At 41.6% G+C, this 16,807-nt stretch overlaps 1 protein-coding gene across 1 annotated transcript; it reads left to right on the top strand.

Moving 5' to 3' along the window:
* Window positions 1-4,972: 4,972 nt before the first annotated feature.
* On the top strand, window positions 4,973-14,744 carry paqr4a (progestin and adipoQ receptor family member IVa). The gene is made up of 3 exons (XM_053442635.1): window positions 4,973-5,286; window positions 9,038-9,256; window positions 10,891-14,744. Exons 1-3 carry the CDS (start codon window positions 5,013-5,015, stop codon window positions 11,322-11,324), a joined length of 927 nt encoding a protein of 308 aa, XP_053298610.1. The 5' UTR covers window positions 4,973-5,012; the 3' UTR covers window positions 11,325-14,744.
* The last annotated feature ends 2,063 nt before the right edge of the window (window positions 14,745-16,807 follow it).

Genomic DNA, 16,807 nt, shown 5'->3' with positions numbered 1-16,807 from the left:
GGCTTTCCAGTCACTAACGAACCAGAGACCACAAACCTATCATTTCTCTGAAGTGGTGTTGGGCTGTGGCCGAGGACGGTGAGAACTGGAGAGTGTGACACACTGGGGATCAATTTCCACAGAACAATGAAATATGACTATGACTAAAACAGATTTACACATGACTGATGCGTGTTCCAGAATGCAGCTGGAACAGATGATGATATTCAACAGAAACATGTTTGCTGTGACGGGAGATGGCGTTACCCTGAAGATTAAGATACATTTATTTGTCCCAAACACATGCACAGGCACACTCATGCAGGTAGGGAAATTTAACCTCTGCTTTGGACCCATCTGGTGCAGGACACACAGAGCAGTGAGCGACCATGTACGGCGCCCGGGGAGCAGATGATGGGGGAGTAAGGTGCCTTGCTCAGGGGCACTAGACAGGGTAGGGAGAATCCTCTTGGATTTTTGGACAGATCAATCCAGGTTCGTCTTTTTGTTTTTTTTGTCGAACCAGAGATGAACCAGAGACCTTTTCTGCCCATAGTCCAAGTTTCTGCCACTAGTCCACCGCCTCTCCACCCTCTCTCCTGAAAACGAGTAAAAAAGTTTAACATACAGAAAAGTGGCTCACTGCATGAGTCACACTAACATTTTTAAATGCCAAACACTTCCCACCTTTCTTAAAAATGTGATTTTGGTCCACAATCGTTTTAAAAGCCCTTTAATAGCACTCTGATGTCTTTTGACTCTGTCGTGTTGTTTATTAAGCCGTTACGCTGCTTTTGCTAAGGTGTACAATTCTATTCTCCTGGGCCATCCATCCATCCATCCAGGGGGAGAGGTGGGGTACACCCAGGAAAGGTCGCCAGTATATTATGGGGCCAAAATACGGACATGAAACACTTTACACAAATCAATTAAGTTGAGGAAACAACAATGGCCATTAGACATCCGGCCATTAGACATCCGGCCGTTAGACATCCGGCCTGCCATCTTAATCCGTGCCAAAATGTGTTACTGTGTAGTGGGCGAAAAAAGCCTAAAACCCCCATGAAACCACCATTTAAATCCACTAAGTCTCCTAAATGTGATTTATTTTCATCAAGATCAACAAACTATTCCCTCGAACATCAATGCCTAGCTAATCATAAAAATCTGATCATAAATCAGAATTATAAATTCTATTTTCTTTCCCTGGTGTAAGAGTTTTGGACCATTGGAGATACCATTGAAGGACTGACCTATTTTTTTAATCTATGATATTACTGCAGTAGGACAGGAGACATGTTGTTGCTGCAATTAAAATATTTTTCCTTAGCGAAAACTAAAACAAATAACATTCAATGATATACATTTTTCAGATGATAATTTATGCTTTAAATCAGTGTTGGCATTTACACAACCAAGTCGGTCAATGGTCGGTCAGCCAAAATAAGACCAGAAGTGGAGAGGGTGCATCTACAAAATAAAATGTACTCGCTAAAAGAAAGTATTTTTTATGTGCTTTGAAAGAATGGGCTGGATGATGCCAGGTACATTTTCCCAATGAGGTAGTACTGGTTCACAGGTTATATGCACAGTAATACAAAAGGCTGGACATTGAGAATAGAGGGCGTCAGCTGTCAATGGTGACTAATTCTCTAAGCTTTAAAGTTGCAGTGTGAAGAATTTAGTGACATAAAGTAGTGAAGTGTCATTTAGCAGCTTCTTACCCCTCACCTCATCCTCCCCTTCCAAACATGAAACAGAAACTCTGGTAACCTTATGTTTTCATAAAAACTCAAAGGGTGTTTAGTTTGTCCATTCCGGACTACTACAAGAAACAAGGTGGCCTCCATAGAGAAGATTCCCCCCATGAAAATATAAAAATATTTCAGTATAAAGGGCCATTCAAGGGTAAATAAAACAACAATTTCTATAATTTCTATGAAACACACTTGTGAAAACATCTCTATGACTATTTTAGATTAAAATTCTGTCAATAGATCCCTTTAACCTAAATCTTACACACTTGAACTTTAAATTATGTTGTGTGAAACCTGATAAACCTCCTCGTGGAATACTTTTAGTTTCCTGAAACTTAAACTGATATTGTGATGGAAATTTGACCTGGTGAGACTTCTGAAATAAAAAGATTAGAGAATCATAGTCTTTTAAGTCTACTTTATTCCTTGCAAGGAAGGTCAGACAGCATGCGCAGAGCATTCTGCAGAGGGAAGGACAAAGAAACAGTTGCAGGCGTGTGCTTTTTTTTCAGATGCGGTGAAGAGATGTGTGTGTGTGAAGAGTTGACCTATTTGTGTGTGTATGTATGTGTACTATGTGTGTGAACTGAGTAAATATTAAAATCCCGGTAGATAAGACCAAGACCGAGGCTAAAGACTTCTTTGAGGTCTATGTGGGGGAAGACAAGCACAGTTTCAGATTGGTGGCCCTGATGTCATCATAGCAGCTACGAAAGCAGAAACAGTATGCATAAGCAGAGATAACATATAGTGTGGTATGATGGTAACATTTTTATATGTATATACAAAACATCATAACAAACAACAGATCCCGATATTCACAAAGATTCAATCTAGGGCATCATTAACATGGTGAAAATCATATGTTCCACCCAAAATAAGCATTTCAGGTCATATGAAGAGGTACAAAGGTCAAATGTTCTATTTGAAAATGATTTAGTCTGACTAATAGTTTAAAATAAAAGTCTGAATTACTGTTACTAGCACTGATTTAGATGTTGTGTAATGTCGAAGGGTCATAAAAGTTGCATATTATATTTAAGGGTGAAAATCTCATGTTAAATTCTTAGGTTTGTCTTTATCTTCCAATTCTAAAATTAAATGAATTAAATAAATACATTTTTTAATTACAAAGCATTTTTGAGGGGAAATTGCTTCTCAGTCACTGCAAATTTGTTCTCAGTGAACAAAAAAAGTGTTTATTTTTAATCAATTCCGATTCACAAGATAACATTTCTCACCAATTTTGATTGGATATGTGTAACAGTGCAAGGACACCTCTAACTTGGTGCACTATAACAATATTATGATTGACCTGTCTTGATAGCAAATTTTGTTGGGTGATATACTGTCATAACTCTCAAACCATTTTAGGACACTGATATAAAACGAATATTATAACATAATCATGCAAGTTCATCTTTTCAAAGAGCAATGAACATTACTCATATTTGAATTTGATTTAGAAATATTAAAACATCCTTGATGAATAAAACAAATAAAATAAACAACTCACAAGTAAAAAAAAACAAATAAGATGGACTTTCTAGTCCCGTTAACAAGAATTGCTCTTGAATACGTATAACAAATTTGACACAGGATATATGTTACCAGTTCAATAAACTTCTTCTCTAATTGAATTGTTAAATTCCAAACAATTATATTGTATAATTACAAAATTATAGGGACATTTACTAACTGAGCATTTTAGACCTTCACACCCTTGGGATAAGAACAATAATAATCACATCAACTAGGAGGACTATAATTTATTAAACAAAAGATATGCTCAATTATAAAGTTAAACTGAGACTTAAATATTTGAATTCATTACAAAGTATCATATAGAATTAGTCACAAATAAGGGTAACATTCCTGTAAATCATTTAGAATGTCAGAAACACAATTATTAGAATTATAAGAATGCAGTCTGATTACTAGAAATCACACTTGTAACAGAAATCATGGAAAGCAGAAGGGATTTGACTGAAGTTGAAACAAACATGGATGGTTAGCCCTAACCCACAGGGGTGAAGTCCTGATATCTACATTATCTGCGTGTTTCTCTTTGCTCATAGGGAAATCAGAGGTGCATAGTCTTAATCAAGTCTTTGTTCTACTTCGGTCTAGTCCAAATATGTTTGGGTGAGAGGGATTTGCCCTCCACTGTGATCACATGACCCAGAGAAGTAACTTTTGTCGAGCAATTGCAATTAATATTATTCACGTGAAACATTGGCGTGTGTCATGATTAACTAAAGACCTTTCGTGTCTGAAAGGGCTTTTGAAAAGTGGTTGAGGCTTTAACTAATATGTGTAAAAACAAGAGACTGGGTTATGGGAACCAGAATCAAACCTCCAAGTAGTGCAGGTTCACTGTTTCGGGCTTTATTTTGAAAGTGCTGACCGGAAGTGTGTACTTGATGGATGCAGAGAACTTGTGGTGTGGAGCGGTGCGGGAGAGCTGAGGCCGCCGGGAGCACTCCGCGCTGCGAGGGACACAGACACACTGGAATAATTGCGGCACCTAATCTCATCAAACTGCTGTTGGAAGAACTGAATTCAATCTGTACGGACTTTACCGCGTGTGCTCGGGGTCAGTCGGCTCAAACATCCGCCCGTTCGGCCCCACTCACAGGACGTCGGTAGCCGGCTTTCTGGCTCGATAGCCCCGCAGTCATTCCCGAAATCTCCGCGACACAATCACTGAGCTCATCAGGTTTTTTTTTTTTTTTAAATGGCTGTATGAAAGCTAGTCACCATCCCACTGAGCGGACCCGGGCTCATGCGAGCTTCCATTAAAGTAACTCCGGTGTGACCTGCTAGTCCTCCACGGCAAGTGTGACCGCTAGGACCAAGCTATCATCCTCTGGAGGCGGATGGACCAGCGGCTCACACAGCATCCCTGCCCGGGACGCGTTCGAGCCTGCCCTGCCGCCGCTGCTGCTGCTGTTGCCGCTGCAGAATGCTAACCATCGAGGAAGCGGCTTTAACATGACGAAGAACCTCCTGTATCTCCTGAAGGTGCCACGCTGACTTTTAGTTTTTTTAATGCCAAATGTGATGAGCGTGCCGAGGCTGCACCATGTACGTGGCTGCCCGTGTCTGTCTCCAGCCCCGCGGATGACACTCGCACAGGTACCGGCGGTTCAGAGCAAACAGCGGCGGCGCTGACACACCGCCGCCGGGTAGCCGAGAGACTTGACGGGAGCCCGCTAGCGCGAAGCTAGGCGGCTAACAGCACATTTTAAAGAGACCCAACACACAGCAACACCAATGGTATCCCACAAGGTTTTCGTGGCAATAGTCTTGCTCAACGTGTACATAGGTATACAGTCCGTTTTCTACTTGTTCGGCGGCGTTATTTTAACCGCCCTGTTTGCTATGGCTTTTTTGAACGGACCCAGGCTGCTGGACTGGGCGAGTTCACCTCCGCATCTTCAGTTTAACAGATACGTCCTGACGGGGTACCGGCCTATCTCCTCCGTGCAGGACTGCATCCGGAGCCTGTTCTACCTGCACAACGAGCTGGGAAACATCTACACTCACGGTGAGTAAGAGAACAGATGCAACAGAGGAAAGATCAGCCCGTGCGCTGGGGCTGCTTAGTCAGCAGGTGAGATTTCTGGGTGACTTTGAGTGTGAAGCCCTCCTCTCCTCCTCTCCTCCTCTCCTCCTCTCCTCCTCCTCTCCTCCTCTTCTCCTCCTCTCCTCCTCTCCTCCTGCAGCCACAGATGCATCTGTATCTGTATCTGCAGGGGGAATGATGCTAGGACTCTGCACTGAAGCCTGCACATCCTGCAAAGTGTCCACATGAGTTTAACCCTTGCGATTTGACCACCTATGCGTGTTTTACGTCGGTCAGCAGAGAGAGTATGGGGATTGTTTTGGTTATTAAACAGTCAAAAGCATCAGAAAACTCAAATTACCTTCATATGTCCAAGTGTTACAGGTCCTCCAGGGAATCTGAGAGTGATAACATGTTTTGCATGTTTGCTTTGGATTTGAGTGAAAGGTGTATACTCCTGTGCTTTACTGTACTTAAACAGAGCTGCAATATTAGACGATTAATCAATTAGTCAGTTACCACAAAATGCATCCAAATCTATTTAGATTATGGAATATTAATTTTAACGGTGCTGCTTCTTTTATTTCAGTTTGGACAAATATTGACATTCAGAGACATGTTATTTATCATTAAGCAACTAAGACATCAATGGATAATGAACATATTCTTCACATCAATACCTGTATGCATTTATTATATTTCCATGTAATTTTAAAATCACATTTCACCTATTACTGAACTTAAAACTTTAACTGACATACTTTGACAACTTGACACTATTCTAGATACCTGTCTGATTATGAGTTTACAAAAAAAAAACGTGTGGTAAAATGATAAAATTCTCCGCACTGTTAAAGACTGAACAGGATATACATGATAAGGCTGTAATTATTTTCACCATCGCTCAATGTGCAAATAGTTTTTTAGATAAATCAGTCATTTGGGTTTTCCAAAACCCAAAGGAAGTCATCTCACATGAAAAGCTGTTACAATTGAATATTTGACCTTTTATTCCCTACATTTTTTGCTTTAAATTATGTAAAACAAAATTTAACTGATCAGTTTAATAATCATCTCAGCTCAGTCATATAGTAAGAAATGGCTCCAGCCTCCTCAGCCGTAGAAATAATAAATAATTAAAATGTAACTTCCACATTGACACATCTGTAGTATTTATATATTTCATAGCTTATTATTTATATATATATATATATATATATATATAAACTGTACAGGATTTTTTGCCTTTTATAAAATAAAAGGTCAAAGTCAGTCTCTCACACTTTTCTTAGAAAGACAATTCTGGTGATAAAGGAAACATAGAAGCACTTATTAGATTAACGCCATTATAGATTTTATATTATGTGTGCAAAAGTGTTCATTTTAGAAAATGAACAGCTTTTGTTGCTCAACCAACCACTGACTCATTTGGTTTGTGTGTTTTTTTTAATCTCGTCCAAAATGTAATAGTTACACAACCTCCCATTCTTTTAATAGGTTGGAGCAATCCTAATTTAATTGCAGTAATGTGTCAGTCTGAGCAGTCAGAGGTGAAACTGACGTGTCAGCTTGTTAGCGATCTGCACGCCGTCCTTCTGACTTGACATGATAAGACTTCCAAGAGTGTGGCACACAGTAGCTAGGCCTGTTTCCTTTTGCCCTCTCATACCTCCACCCAGACACACCCTGTATTGTGAGGGAGTGTAGCACTTCATCTGTGTTCGCTGATTTCTGAGAGTCTGGCCACTTCCTGGAGGTGAAGGTCGTTGTTCCATTGCTCTTCACAGAATAAAGCACGGCAGTGATCATCGGGGAAGTAGTGCTGTAAGTCTCTATCCTCACTCCAGTGACGGCAAATGCACCATTAACATCATTTCCTATTACAGTGATGTTTAATCCACCAGGCTTTTGTCTTATTTTCTCAAAATTCGGAAACACATTAGTTTTCATTGTGTAACAACAATTCAGCTAAGATTAATGAGCTGCTTTGTTTTGCACCTGAGAACGTCAGCCCTCAGCTGCTTCAACACGTCCATGCAGTGGGCCTCTGGAGGAGGTCCTCTCCAGCCGGTCGGCTCAGGACGAGTGGGGGGAGGAGCGCAGATAACACACTTAAAATAGATGTGTTACAGTAGATGCCGTCGCCTGTACCACCTGGCGAGGACAAACGCCTCGACATTGGGAAGGGCAGAGTAGGCGGAAATAGGTGGAAGGCAGTGGGATATGTGTGTGGCAGAGTGATCGTAACAACTGTATGTGGATCAAATTTCAAGGTCTGGATTCTGCTCGTGTAGCAGTGACAACCCCCCCATCCACGACACACATACACACACACACACACACACACACACACACATACACACATACACACACACACACACACACACACACACACACACACATACACACATACACACACACGCACACACCCCTCTTGCAGAATAGAGAAGCTCAAATTGGAGCTTTGACACCATCAGCAGTATGGGACCTTTGCTGCATCGGAACATGAGCTTAGTGTGAACCTTGTCTTTCTTTCAGGGTTACACTGATACGTTTGGACCAATCATGTCGCATTTCTCTGCACTCCTGTGCATTATTCTTGCTGGTGTGTGCACACACTCAGCACGAAGCCTCTTCACACCTTCTCATGCTTCTGCAGTTTTTAAAAATACAATGTCCACAGGCTCGGAGAGAGCCAGACGATCCATCAAAATAAACATGACACCTTAATTTGCTTGTGTCATAGTTTCCTTCTTATTTAATCGGGCTCAAGCCGATGGTCTTCATACCAGTATGCACGTTACCTCAGGCTGTGGTTTCTTGTCAATCACAGGATGCCCCCAAGAAGAAACCTCCAACAAGATCAATCCTTCAGAATCTGTTGTACAGATTTTATTGTAAGAAATGTGTAATAACACACAGGATACATTGCAAAAAAATATACTACATTTGTTAAAGGTAAGATTCAGGTGAAAGGGAGCTATTCGCAAAAATGTGATATGAAATAATCCTAGTGGTGTTTCATCTAAATTCTACGAATCATGGTTTTCTTTACCCTAGAGAAGACTTTTATATTTAAATACTTTATATTTACATTGGGAGCGAGCCCTCTCTACGGAGGCCGCCATGTTTTTTACAGTAGCCCAGACTGGACAAACTAAACACCTTTTGAGTTTTTAAAGACAACTGAATGCCACCACAGGTTCTCCTTTGTGTTTGGAAGGGGAGGGTGAGGTGCAGCTGCAACATGTAACTTGGCCACTAGATGTAGCTACATTCTAAACACTGAACCTGTAAGTGCATGCCTTATGATCCCTTTAATATATTTAGTTTCAGGTGTTTTGAGGTGCAAACCATGAGCTTCATCTGTAGTTACACCGGATGTAAAGTGGAATACATCGGCCGAGTGCCAACAGTTTCCTTAAATTAAATTAAGCTGCACCAAATAAAACACTCATAGATCACAGTCCTCTTGAAATGCCTGATTTTCTCATCAAGATCCAGAAATTATTCCGAGGGAAATATGTGAAAATGTCCAATCTTACATCCTTGTAGACTTCTAAAGAAACTGATCTCTTTTAAAACCACTGCAGTTGCTCTCTGTTGATCATTCCAGAGGATACAGGTTTCAGGCTTGCATTGGCCTCACCTTGTGGATGCAGAGCCTACGTCCATTTTTATATTAAGTCTTTGGTAATAACCTGTGCTGTGTCTTCACCATTCTGTCCCTCAGGCATTCCGTTGCTTTGCTTTCTGGTGCTGCTGCCTCTCAACATCCCCTGGTCTCAGATCAGCGTCACGTGGTTGGGCGTGGTGCACTTCCTGGCCTGCCTGTCACCCCAGCTGGGTTCTGTGCTCTACCACCTCTTCATGAACCACGAGGGAGGGGAGCCCGTCTACCACACCCTCCTCAAACTCGACGTGTGTGGAATCGGCATGATCAACACGCTCGGTGAGTTTCCAACTCGGAAGCTCAGCAGATTTCTTTACCGTTTGTCATCTCTGGTCATAGTCGGCTGCTGTTCCGTCTGTTAACTTTATGAAGGCATTATTTCTTTATTGATTGGGAGTGATTTACAATGGCAGTATTGCTTATATGCTTGGAAGTGTACCAAAATTGATTTGTCAGAACACATCTGACTGCTTACTGCTTTGTTAAGTCATATGGCCAATGCAAGCAATGATCCAAGTTCTGAAATGATTATTGATCTCTCCTTGCTGCCTATATTACCAAGACAAGGGGATTATTTTGCATTTACGAATGTCTACTATGTACAAGCTTTATAGATTAGCTTACTGTCCCCACTATACAAATAATACAGTAATTATTAATATTGTGATATGAGATTATATCTCTGGTATTTCGGTATGATCATTTAACTTAAATGCTAACTTTTCCTTCAAGGCAACATTAATGTAAAGCAGCTGCACCAGTTATGAAAAATTGTGGGCTGGAGTCGCAGCAATTATACTTTCAGCCAAAGAGACTATATTAAGCCTCATTTATTTTTGATATATGTTCGTTTCATATAATGTAACAGTCACTGCCGGCAAACTTACATGAATCTTTTACGTTGGCATGGTTGTGAAGCAATACACCCACTAGAGGGCAGCACAGATTCAGTTAATATACCTCTTCTCTCTTATTAGTTTGTTTTCAAATGATTTGCTTTTCCCAAAAAATATGTAAATCTTACATAAATCATTAAATTATTACCTTTACATGAGAAGTTGGCATGAGAAAATACTTGCCAAATTTTCTTAGAATGTCTTAAATGATCAGAACAAAGTAGTTACCCATGAAAAGACTGCTGAATAAATCAAGAAGATTAACCCATTTTATACATTTAAGCAAATCAAAAGCTCTCTGCCAGTGTCAAAGCACCCTGCCTATGGATGTAGTGATGTTTTTCAGGAGACTGTGAAGGAGCTTTCCCATGAGAAGACCATTTAGGACAGGGGTGGGTTCTAAAATTTGACAGAGGGGCCGGGCCAGGACCAGATGGATGGAGTACTGGATGGATGTAATATAAATTACATGGAAAAATCATTACATGAAAGGATTTGGCCTTTAACAAATATCAAAGCATTAATTTGCAAGGCTATTTAACAAATACTCAGCCAACCTCTGAGCTTTAGCCGCCCGTTCTTGCGTTGACTGCTTGCTAGTGTAGTTAGCATGCTTCGTAGCAAAGTGACAGCTGATGTTGTACTCTCGGCATATCAGGCATGCAGCTTTCGATTGGATTTCAGTGACAAAGTACACTTAACAGTCGGCAATTAATGTCCACTTTTCGCTTCCTTGATCCGCTCATTTTACAGAAGGGCTCACAGGGCAAAGCGAAAAAGTGAAGGTAGATCATGTGCCCTTTCCAGCCCTATACAGCACACTCCCGTATACGGCCCGCGGGCCGTACTTTACCCATGTCTGATTTAGGACATGGCTGCAGATCAAAAGATCTGAAAGCTGCAGTGTGTCCAGATCCAGACAGTTTGACCTCTTTTGTGCGTCAGGCATTTGTGTTGCTGTTGAGTTGAGTCCTCGGTGTCTGTGCTGACTTTCATGTGTGTGTTTTCTTGTCTCAGGGGCTCTGCCCATTGTCTACAGCACACTGCTGTGCTACCCGTTCATCCGCACCGTTACCCTGGTAGTCTACATCCTGCTGTCCAGCCACGCCATCTACTGCGCCGTGACGGCTCGGAGCAGCGTTTGCCGGCTGCGCTCCTTTGCCTGGCAGGCTCTTTTTCGCTTCTCCTTCTTCCTGCTCCGCTGGGTGGGCCTGGGTGGCGGCAGCCCCACATCGTTACGCCACTTCCTCATGATGGATGTCCTGGCTGTCCTGGGCGGGATCATCAACATCACCCGCATTCCGGAGCGCTTCAGCCCGGGCCTCTTTGACTACTGGTGCAACAGCCACCAGATCATGCATGTTCTGGTGGTGGGCTCCATCCTTTCCCTGCACTGGGGCGTGCTGGATGACCTGCTGTGGATCAACACTTACAACTGTCCCTCAGACTGACCCTACCTGCAGCCCCCGCCCCCGAGCAAGGAACGCCAGGATTTAAGATTATAGGACCTCAGGGGGGGAGGGCTTGGGGGAGTAAGGGAAGCGGGAGGGGATCTGGGGGAACTGATGCTGCGAGGTGAGACGATGTGTCGCCTGTGCTAGGGATGCACGATATGGGTTTTTCCGTGCGATACCGATAACCGATAATTAAATGCTTCACATGGCCGATACCAATAATAATTTCATGTTTCTTAAAAAGAAGTTCATAGCCTGTAGTTAATGCACACCTGAGGGTAATATTGCAAAATATAGTAAGAAAATATGGATGAATTAATATTCCAGTGTTAACACAACAAAAACTGTTCTGACCCAGTTCTGAGTGGTTGTTTAGTTTTTTAAGTAAAGTACATCAGAAAACCTAAACATTTCTCCTTCAAAAGGAATTTAAATTCAATATAAGACATGTCAATGTATTAAAAATAGTAATTCAGATAAAATACTGAGCTGCAAAGCTAGTCGCCAGCAGCTTTAAGTTTAAGAGTTTGTAAGCACCCCGTATTCTCGCCTTACATCGGCGTCATGATGACTGACTTTTAGGTGACTTATGAGATTAATAGCATTTAAATGTTTCCACCTCTCGAAACATTTGCACATTTGTTGCAAACTGCGATCATACAGTCGTTCTCAGAAATTGAAAAACTCACCAACAACACAGTTTTCAGTTCCAATGTGAACATACAGGCAGGCACGGGTAAATGAAGTCTGTGTTTATCAGACAAAATTCCAATTATCGGTCCGATATGTATCGTGCATCCCTGGCCGGTGCACGTGACCATCTCATGTGCTCAAACTCAGAATGTTCATATCTTCGTCCATCTCAGTATTGTGTGCGAATGCAGGCAGAAATATTGCAAGCAACACGCACAAGCATTTTGTCTGTCACTTGCCACAAACATGGACGCACAAGCGCAGACACCCTCACACACAAACATTTCAAACAGTATGTATTAAATTAGTATTGAACACTACATACTCTTAAGTAAAGGCCCAGGTCAAAGGTAACTGATGAGTTTGCCTTTACTTAATAGTACAAGATTTACTTGAGCGAACGTTGTGATTGATTGATTGACAGTCTGTGGCTAAATGGTATCACGCGTTTGAGTCCTCTCAGCTGTCCCTGTTGCTACCTATGCAGTACATGCATACTTTAACCCACACAACACGTACTCCCCCACGCCTATGTTTTTATACACACACTACACAAAATGTAGATGCTGCACAAAGCACTCATAGACTTATCACTTTGTCCATCTGACTGAATTTGACTGTTTCTGTATGTGCTCCCTTGTTTTCTGCCGCTGCCTCATTCGTTTTGATTCGTCCTCTCTGTCACACGATGAGATGACGATGAGGTGAGGGGGTTCATTCCTGAGAGGGACGGCCTTATGGCATTGAGTGTACTTCCTGCCGGTGTCCTGGGCCTCACATTAGAATCGATCGGTCAGTGTTATCTGGTACGTTTGCACGCGGACACAAGTGCCAATGAAATTCAGGCATTTATCATCAGGACATTAATTGCACACGTTTACAACCGGTGTTGTTCAGGCGCATTAGTGTTTGCCAAACGTCTTGTTCATGGTACTCCATGTCCTATTTATTAATTGTTGATCATCTATGATAGCCTTGCATTGTCAGGAAGATTGTTAACCACTATTTCGTTTTTATTCAAAAGACTTATATTCTCATATGTTTGTAGAAAACCCATTTTATGTAAAAATTCTATTATGTGAGAATAGTATCCAAAGATGACACTGTTAATGTTTAACACTGAAAATGTTACTGTGTGTACATTAAATCTTAATGTACACATGGCAGCAGCGTGCACTGAAAGTTGAGGGGTTTCCTCATAACGATTGGCAACTTTTACAGCAACTTAAATGCAATTAAAAGTCAATATGAAATGTTTGTTAATTGTAAAACTCCAGCAAAAGTCAACCTATTGACACAATATGCACAACACTGGAGTTAAGGAATATGTGCTATTTATTTGTGCTTTCTATTGAGTCGTGATTGTTCACTGATACAGCGTGTGTCTGACACTTTGAAAAGTGTTGTTGCTGTGCAGGATCACAGACTGACAGATCAGAGTAGAGGTCAGAGAATATCTTTTGTGCAAATCCTGAGGATTAGCTCCTCACACTATGGATTTTTAACTCCTGGGTCACAGTAATACTGTAGGAATAGACCTGTCTCTAGGCATCTGGCATTTTTTAATATGCATGAAGGCTTGGCTGAACACAGCTCTACTGTATTTGGATGTTTACTTTAACACAGGCTCTAGATATTGAATGTTTACAGGGGTTGATTATTTTTTCAGCTTTCTACTTTCTTTGTTTGAATGCACTGCTTTTGCTCTGCAACCGTTTTTGCACTTTTTTAAACCCGAACCGAGGTTCAGATGCTACTGATTGTTTTTAAAGTGTTGGAGTATTTCATTAAGCCGACCTGACTGGGCAGGAATGAACCCCTACACCCTCTTGTCATGTGTATGTTACTGTGGAACCGTTCATGATTGCATTGTCTTAATTATTTGCCATTTTATTTCAGTCACTACTCTTGTGTAAATGTTGCTCAGTTCCTTCGTAAAGATGGACGATGCGTCTCAGCCTCCTCCCAGTGTACAAAAGTTGATCTAAATATCCTAAACACAGGTTCCTCCCTCTTGTGATTTGTACATCTTATGGAGCCAGGGTCTGTGCAGTACTGGTCATGGGGTGGTGTGGTATCAAGGTCCAGCTGATACACACTCTAACCCTAACCCCAACCAACCCTGATATGTATTTACTGCATCGGATAAGTAATTTAAACCTAACTGATCAGAATCAAGAACACTTGAACATGCATCTGTGTGATCAGAACTACCTTCAATAATTGAAACCATCTTAAGCCAGCCACCAGGGGGAGATCAAGAAGTGTATGTCGTCCATCTTTATATAGTTGCTGAAGACTAGTGGCTGAAGCCTGATTTCTTTTCTATTGTCAGACCCCTTTTAATGACATTGCACTTGTCTCCCATGCCAACAGTCGCAGCCGCCCACTGACTTGTTGCCAATCCCGTCACACCCACTCTTGCCAAATTAGCGTCAACTGAGGTGTAGCACGTCCTCTGCTTCCTGTGGTAACACTGACTCATAGAGGAGGAAGGATTTCCCTCAGTCTTCATCACGTACATTAGCCTCAGACTGCACCCCCGCCCCTGCCCTCGCCTTGATTAAGAGTCAGAAACTGTGCGTCTCCTAAGTCTCACTCTGTCACACTGATTAACTCCTGCCAGTAACCTTGCTACAATGTAAAAGCTGAAATTAATGTATTTCTGGCCACTGAATGAAACTGACAAAAACTGCATGAAAGCTGCTGTGAAGCAGAAAGTGATGTATCATAGTGTCCCCTAGTGGTTTGTTCATTGCAGCCATCCACAAGCCGTTCATTCGCTTTATGAAATGACTTTGTGGTTAGTGAGGGGGGGAGGGGGGGGTTTACTAAAGGAAGCTGATTGAACTGAGCGGATCAGAGGCAACAAACCACGATCAAATAAACTGCACTGTTCATCGTTCTCAAAAGGGCTTTGAATCAAAGTAAACTATTCTGAATCCTATTTAAAGTCCATATAAATAATGTAAATATGTGTATGTAGATTATATATACATACAGGGCAGAAACTATACCTTTATTCCTTTTTGATACATACACAAAACGTTAAGGAAAGACAAGTGAGAAGACCACAGAAAGAACCACAGAAATCTGTTTCAGCGCTGATGGAGACTTGTTTGACCTTTTGTGACCCTAACTAAGAATGCTTTTGATCATTTAAACGCGAGCGCTCTTTCAGACATGTGGGTAAGACATTAGCGACCATCGCGGGGGGGGGGAATCTTGGCGGGCTTGTGAATACCTCGTGACTGCCACTGGTCTATCTATGCATTATCAGCCGAAGGATACGTAACAGTGAAGTCAATCTGCGTCTGTTCAAAGCAGCTCTCTGATCCGCTCTCATGGAGGGTGTCGCTCCAACATCCTGGGTCTCCCACTTCTCAGGGTGCCACAACAGTAGCTGTAACATCCCAGGCCTGACCTCCGCTGTCTGAAATATGGCTACGAGACTTCAGTCTACCTCCATCTGCCTTCTTTGTCCAGACTGTTCACATACTGAGCAGCTGGTAACAGGTTGGAGAGAAGGTAAAATGGAGGAAATCTCTGAAAACCATGTTAAAGTAGTGGAGCCTGGCCAGAAAAATTGGTCTTTGTCCTTTTGTCTGTATGTTAAATGAAAAAAAAATGACATGATGTAATAAGAAAACTAAATTCTGACTTTTTAATATAACACAGGTGCCGGATAGCCTGTTAGCGACCTGTTTATAATGGATTACCTGTATTGTTATATACTGATTATTATGATTACTGTTATTCTGTGGATCCTAATAATGACACTGGTCTATATGTACAGATAATGAGACGAGCCCTTTCCTTTAAGATGAAGGGAGCTTTCTGGAGGGTCTGTCTGTTATCGTTTCTTCATATCTGCTGTCATGGGATTTTTAAAATGACAAAAGGTGCCAGTGTGGCTCCACCTAGTGGAACTTCCTGTGCACTGATGCAGGCATTACTGTAGCCATACTGCAGCCAAATGAACCCAAGTGGCAGGAGGTTAAACTGTCACTGCTGGTTTGCAGTCATCCTGCAGCGTTTTTCATTTACATTTCCAGACCATGTGTGTACACGTGTGTACAGGCCCATTCAAGCATGAAATCTGTATGTTGTCCGGTTCATTTCTCCCGTTGCACTGAGGGGATGCTGATTGCATCCCCTTAGCGCCTCGTAACCCAGTATGTGTGCTTGCAAATGAATGTGCACGAACACAGACGCACAGTTTGTCCCTTTCCTACAGTTCACCCGTCTGTCCATCGTTAGTGTCCTGTGTAACAGACAGGCTCTCACACTCCTCCAGCAACGATTGTGCAATAAACTGAAGTCTATATTTTTTAAAAACTGCATCTAGTGTATCTGTTATTTACTGACAAGTGTGTGTGTTATACATTAATGTAATTTAATGAATTTTAAGCTGAAGAAATGATAAGGTTAAGGATAGGTTAGGATGACGGTAAGGCTAGTTAAGGAATAACTACGATTAAGGTAAGAGTAAATCTCCAGGAAATCAATATAGGTCCACTGAAGGAGATTAAATTAAGTCTCCACTAATTCAAGATTGAACTTCATTAAGTTAGGCAATTTAAAGAAGACTTGAATTCCAGCAAAATCAGGAATGCTCTTGATAAAAGAAATGTCAAAAAATAAATGACTGAATCAGCCGACCTGATTTTCTGCGGTTCATATGAATGCAAAGAGGCCAGCAGTTGGAGTATGGCTCAAACTCTATACTAAAACCAAACACCGAGTCCAACATTTACCATAATTTAAAAAAGTCAACTGTGATCATG

This window comes from Pleuronectes platessa, chromosome 16 (assembly GCF_947347685.1).
Source record: "Pleuronectes platessa chromosome 16, fPlePla1.1, whole genome shotgun sequence".
Lineage (NCBI taxonomy): Eukaryota > Metazoa > Chordata > Actinopteri > Pleuronectiformes > Pleuronectidae > Pleuronectes > Pleuronectes platessa.
Note: the sequence above shows the minus strand (reverse complement) of the source record. Positions and strands in the feature narration are given on the sequence as shown.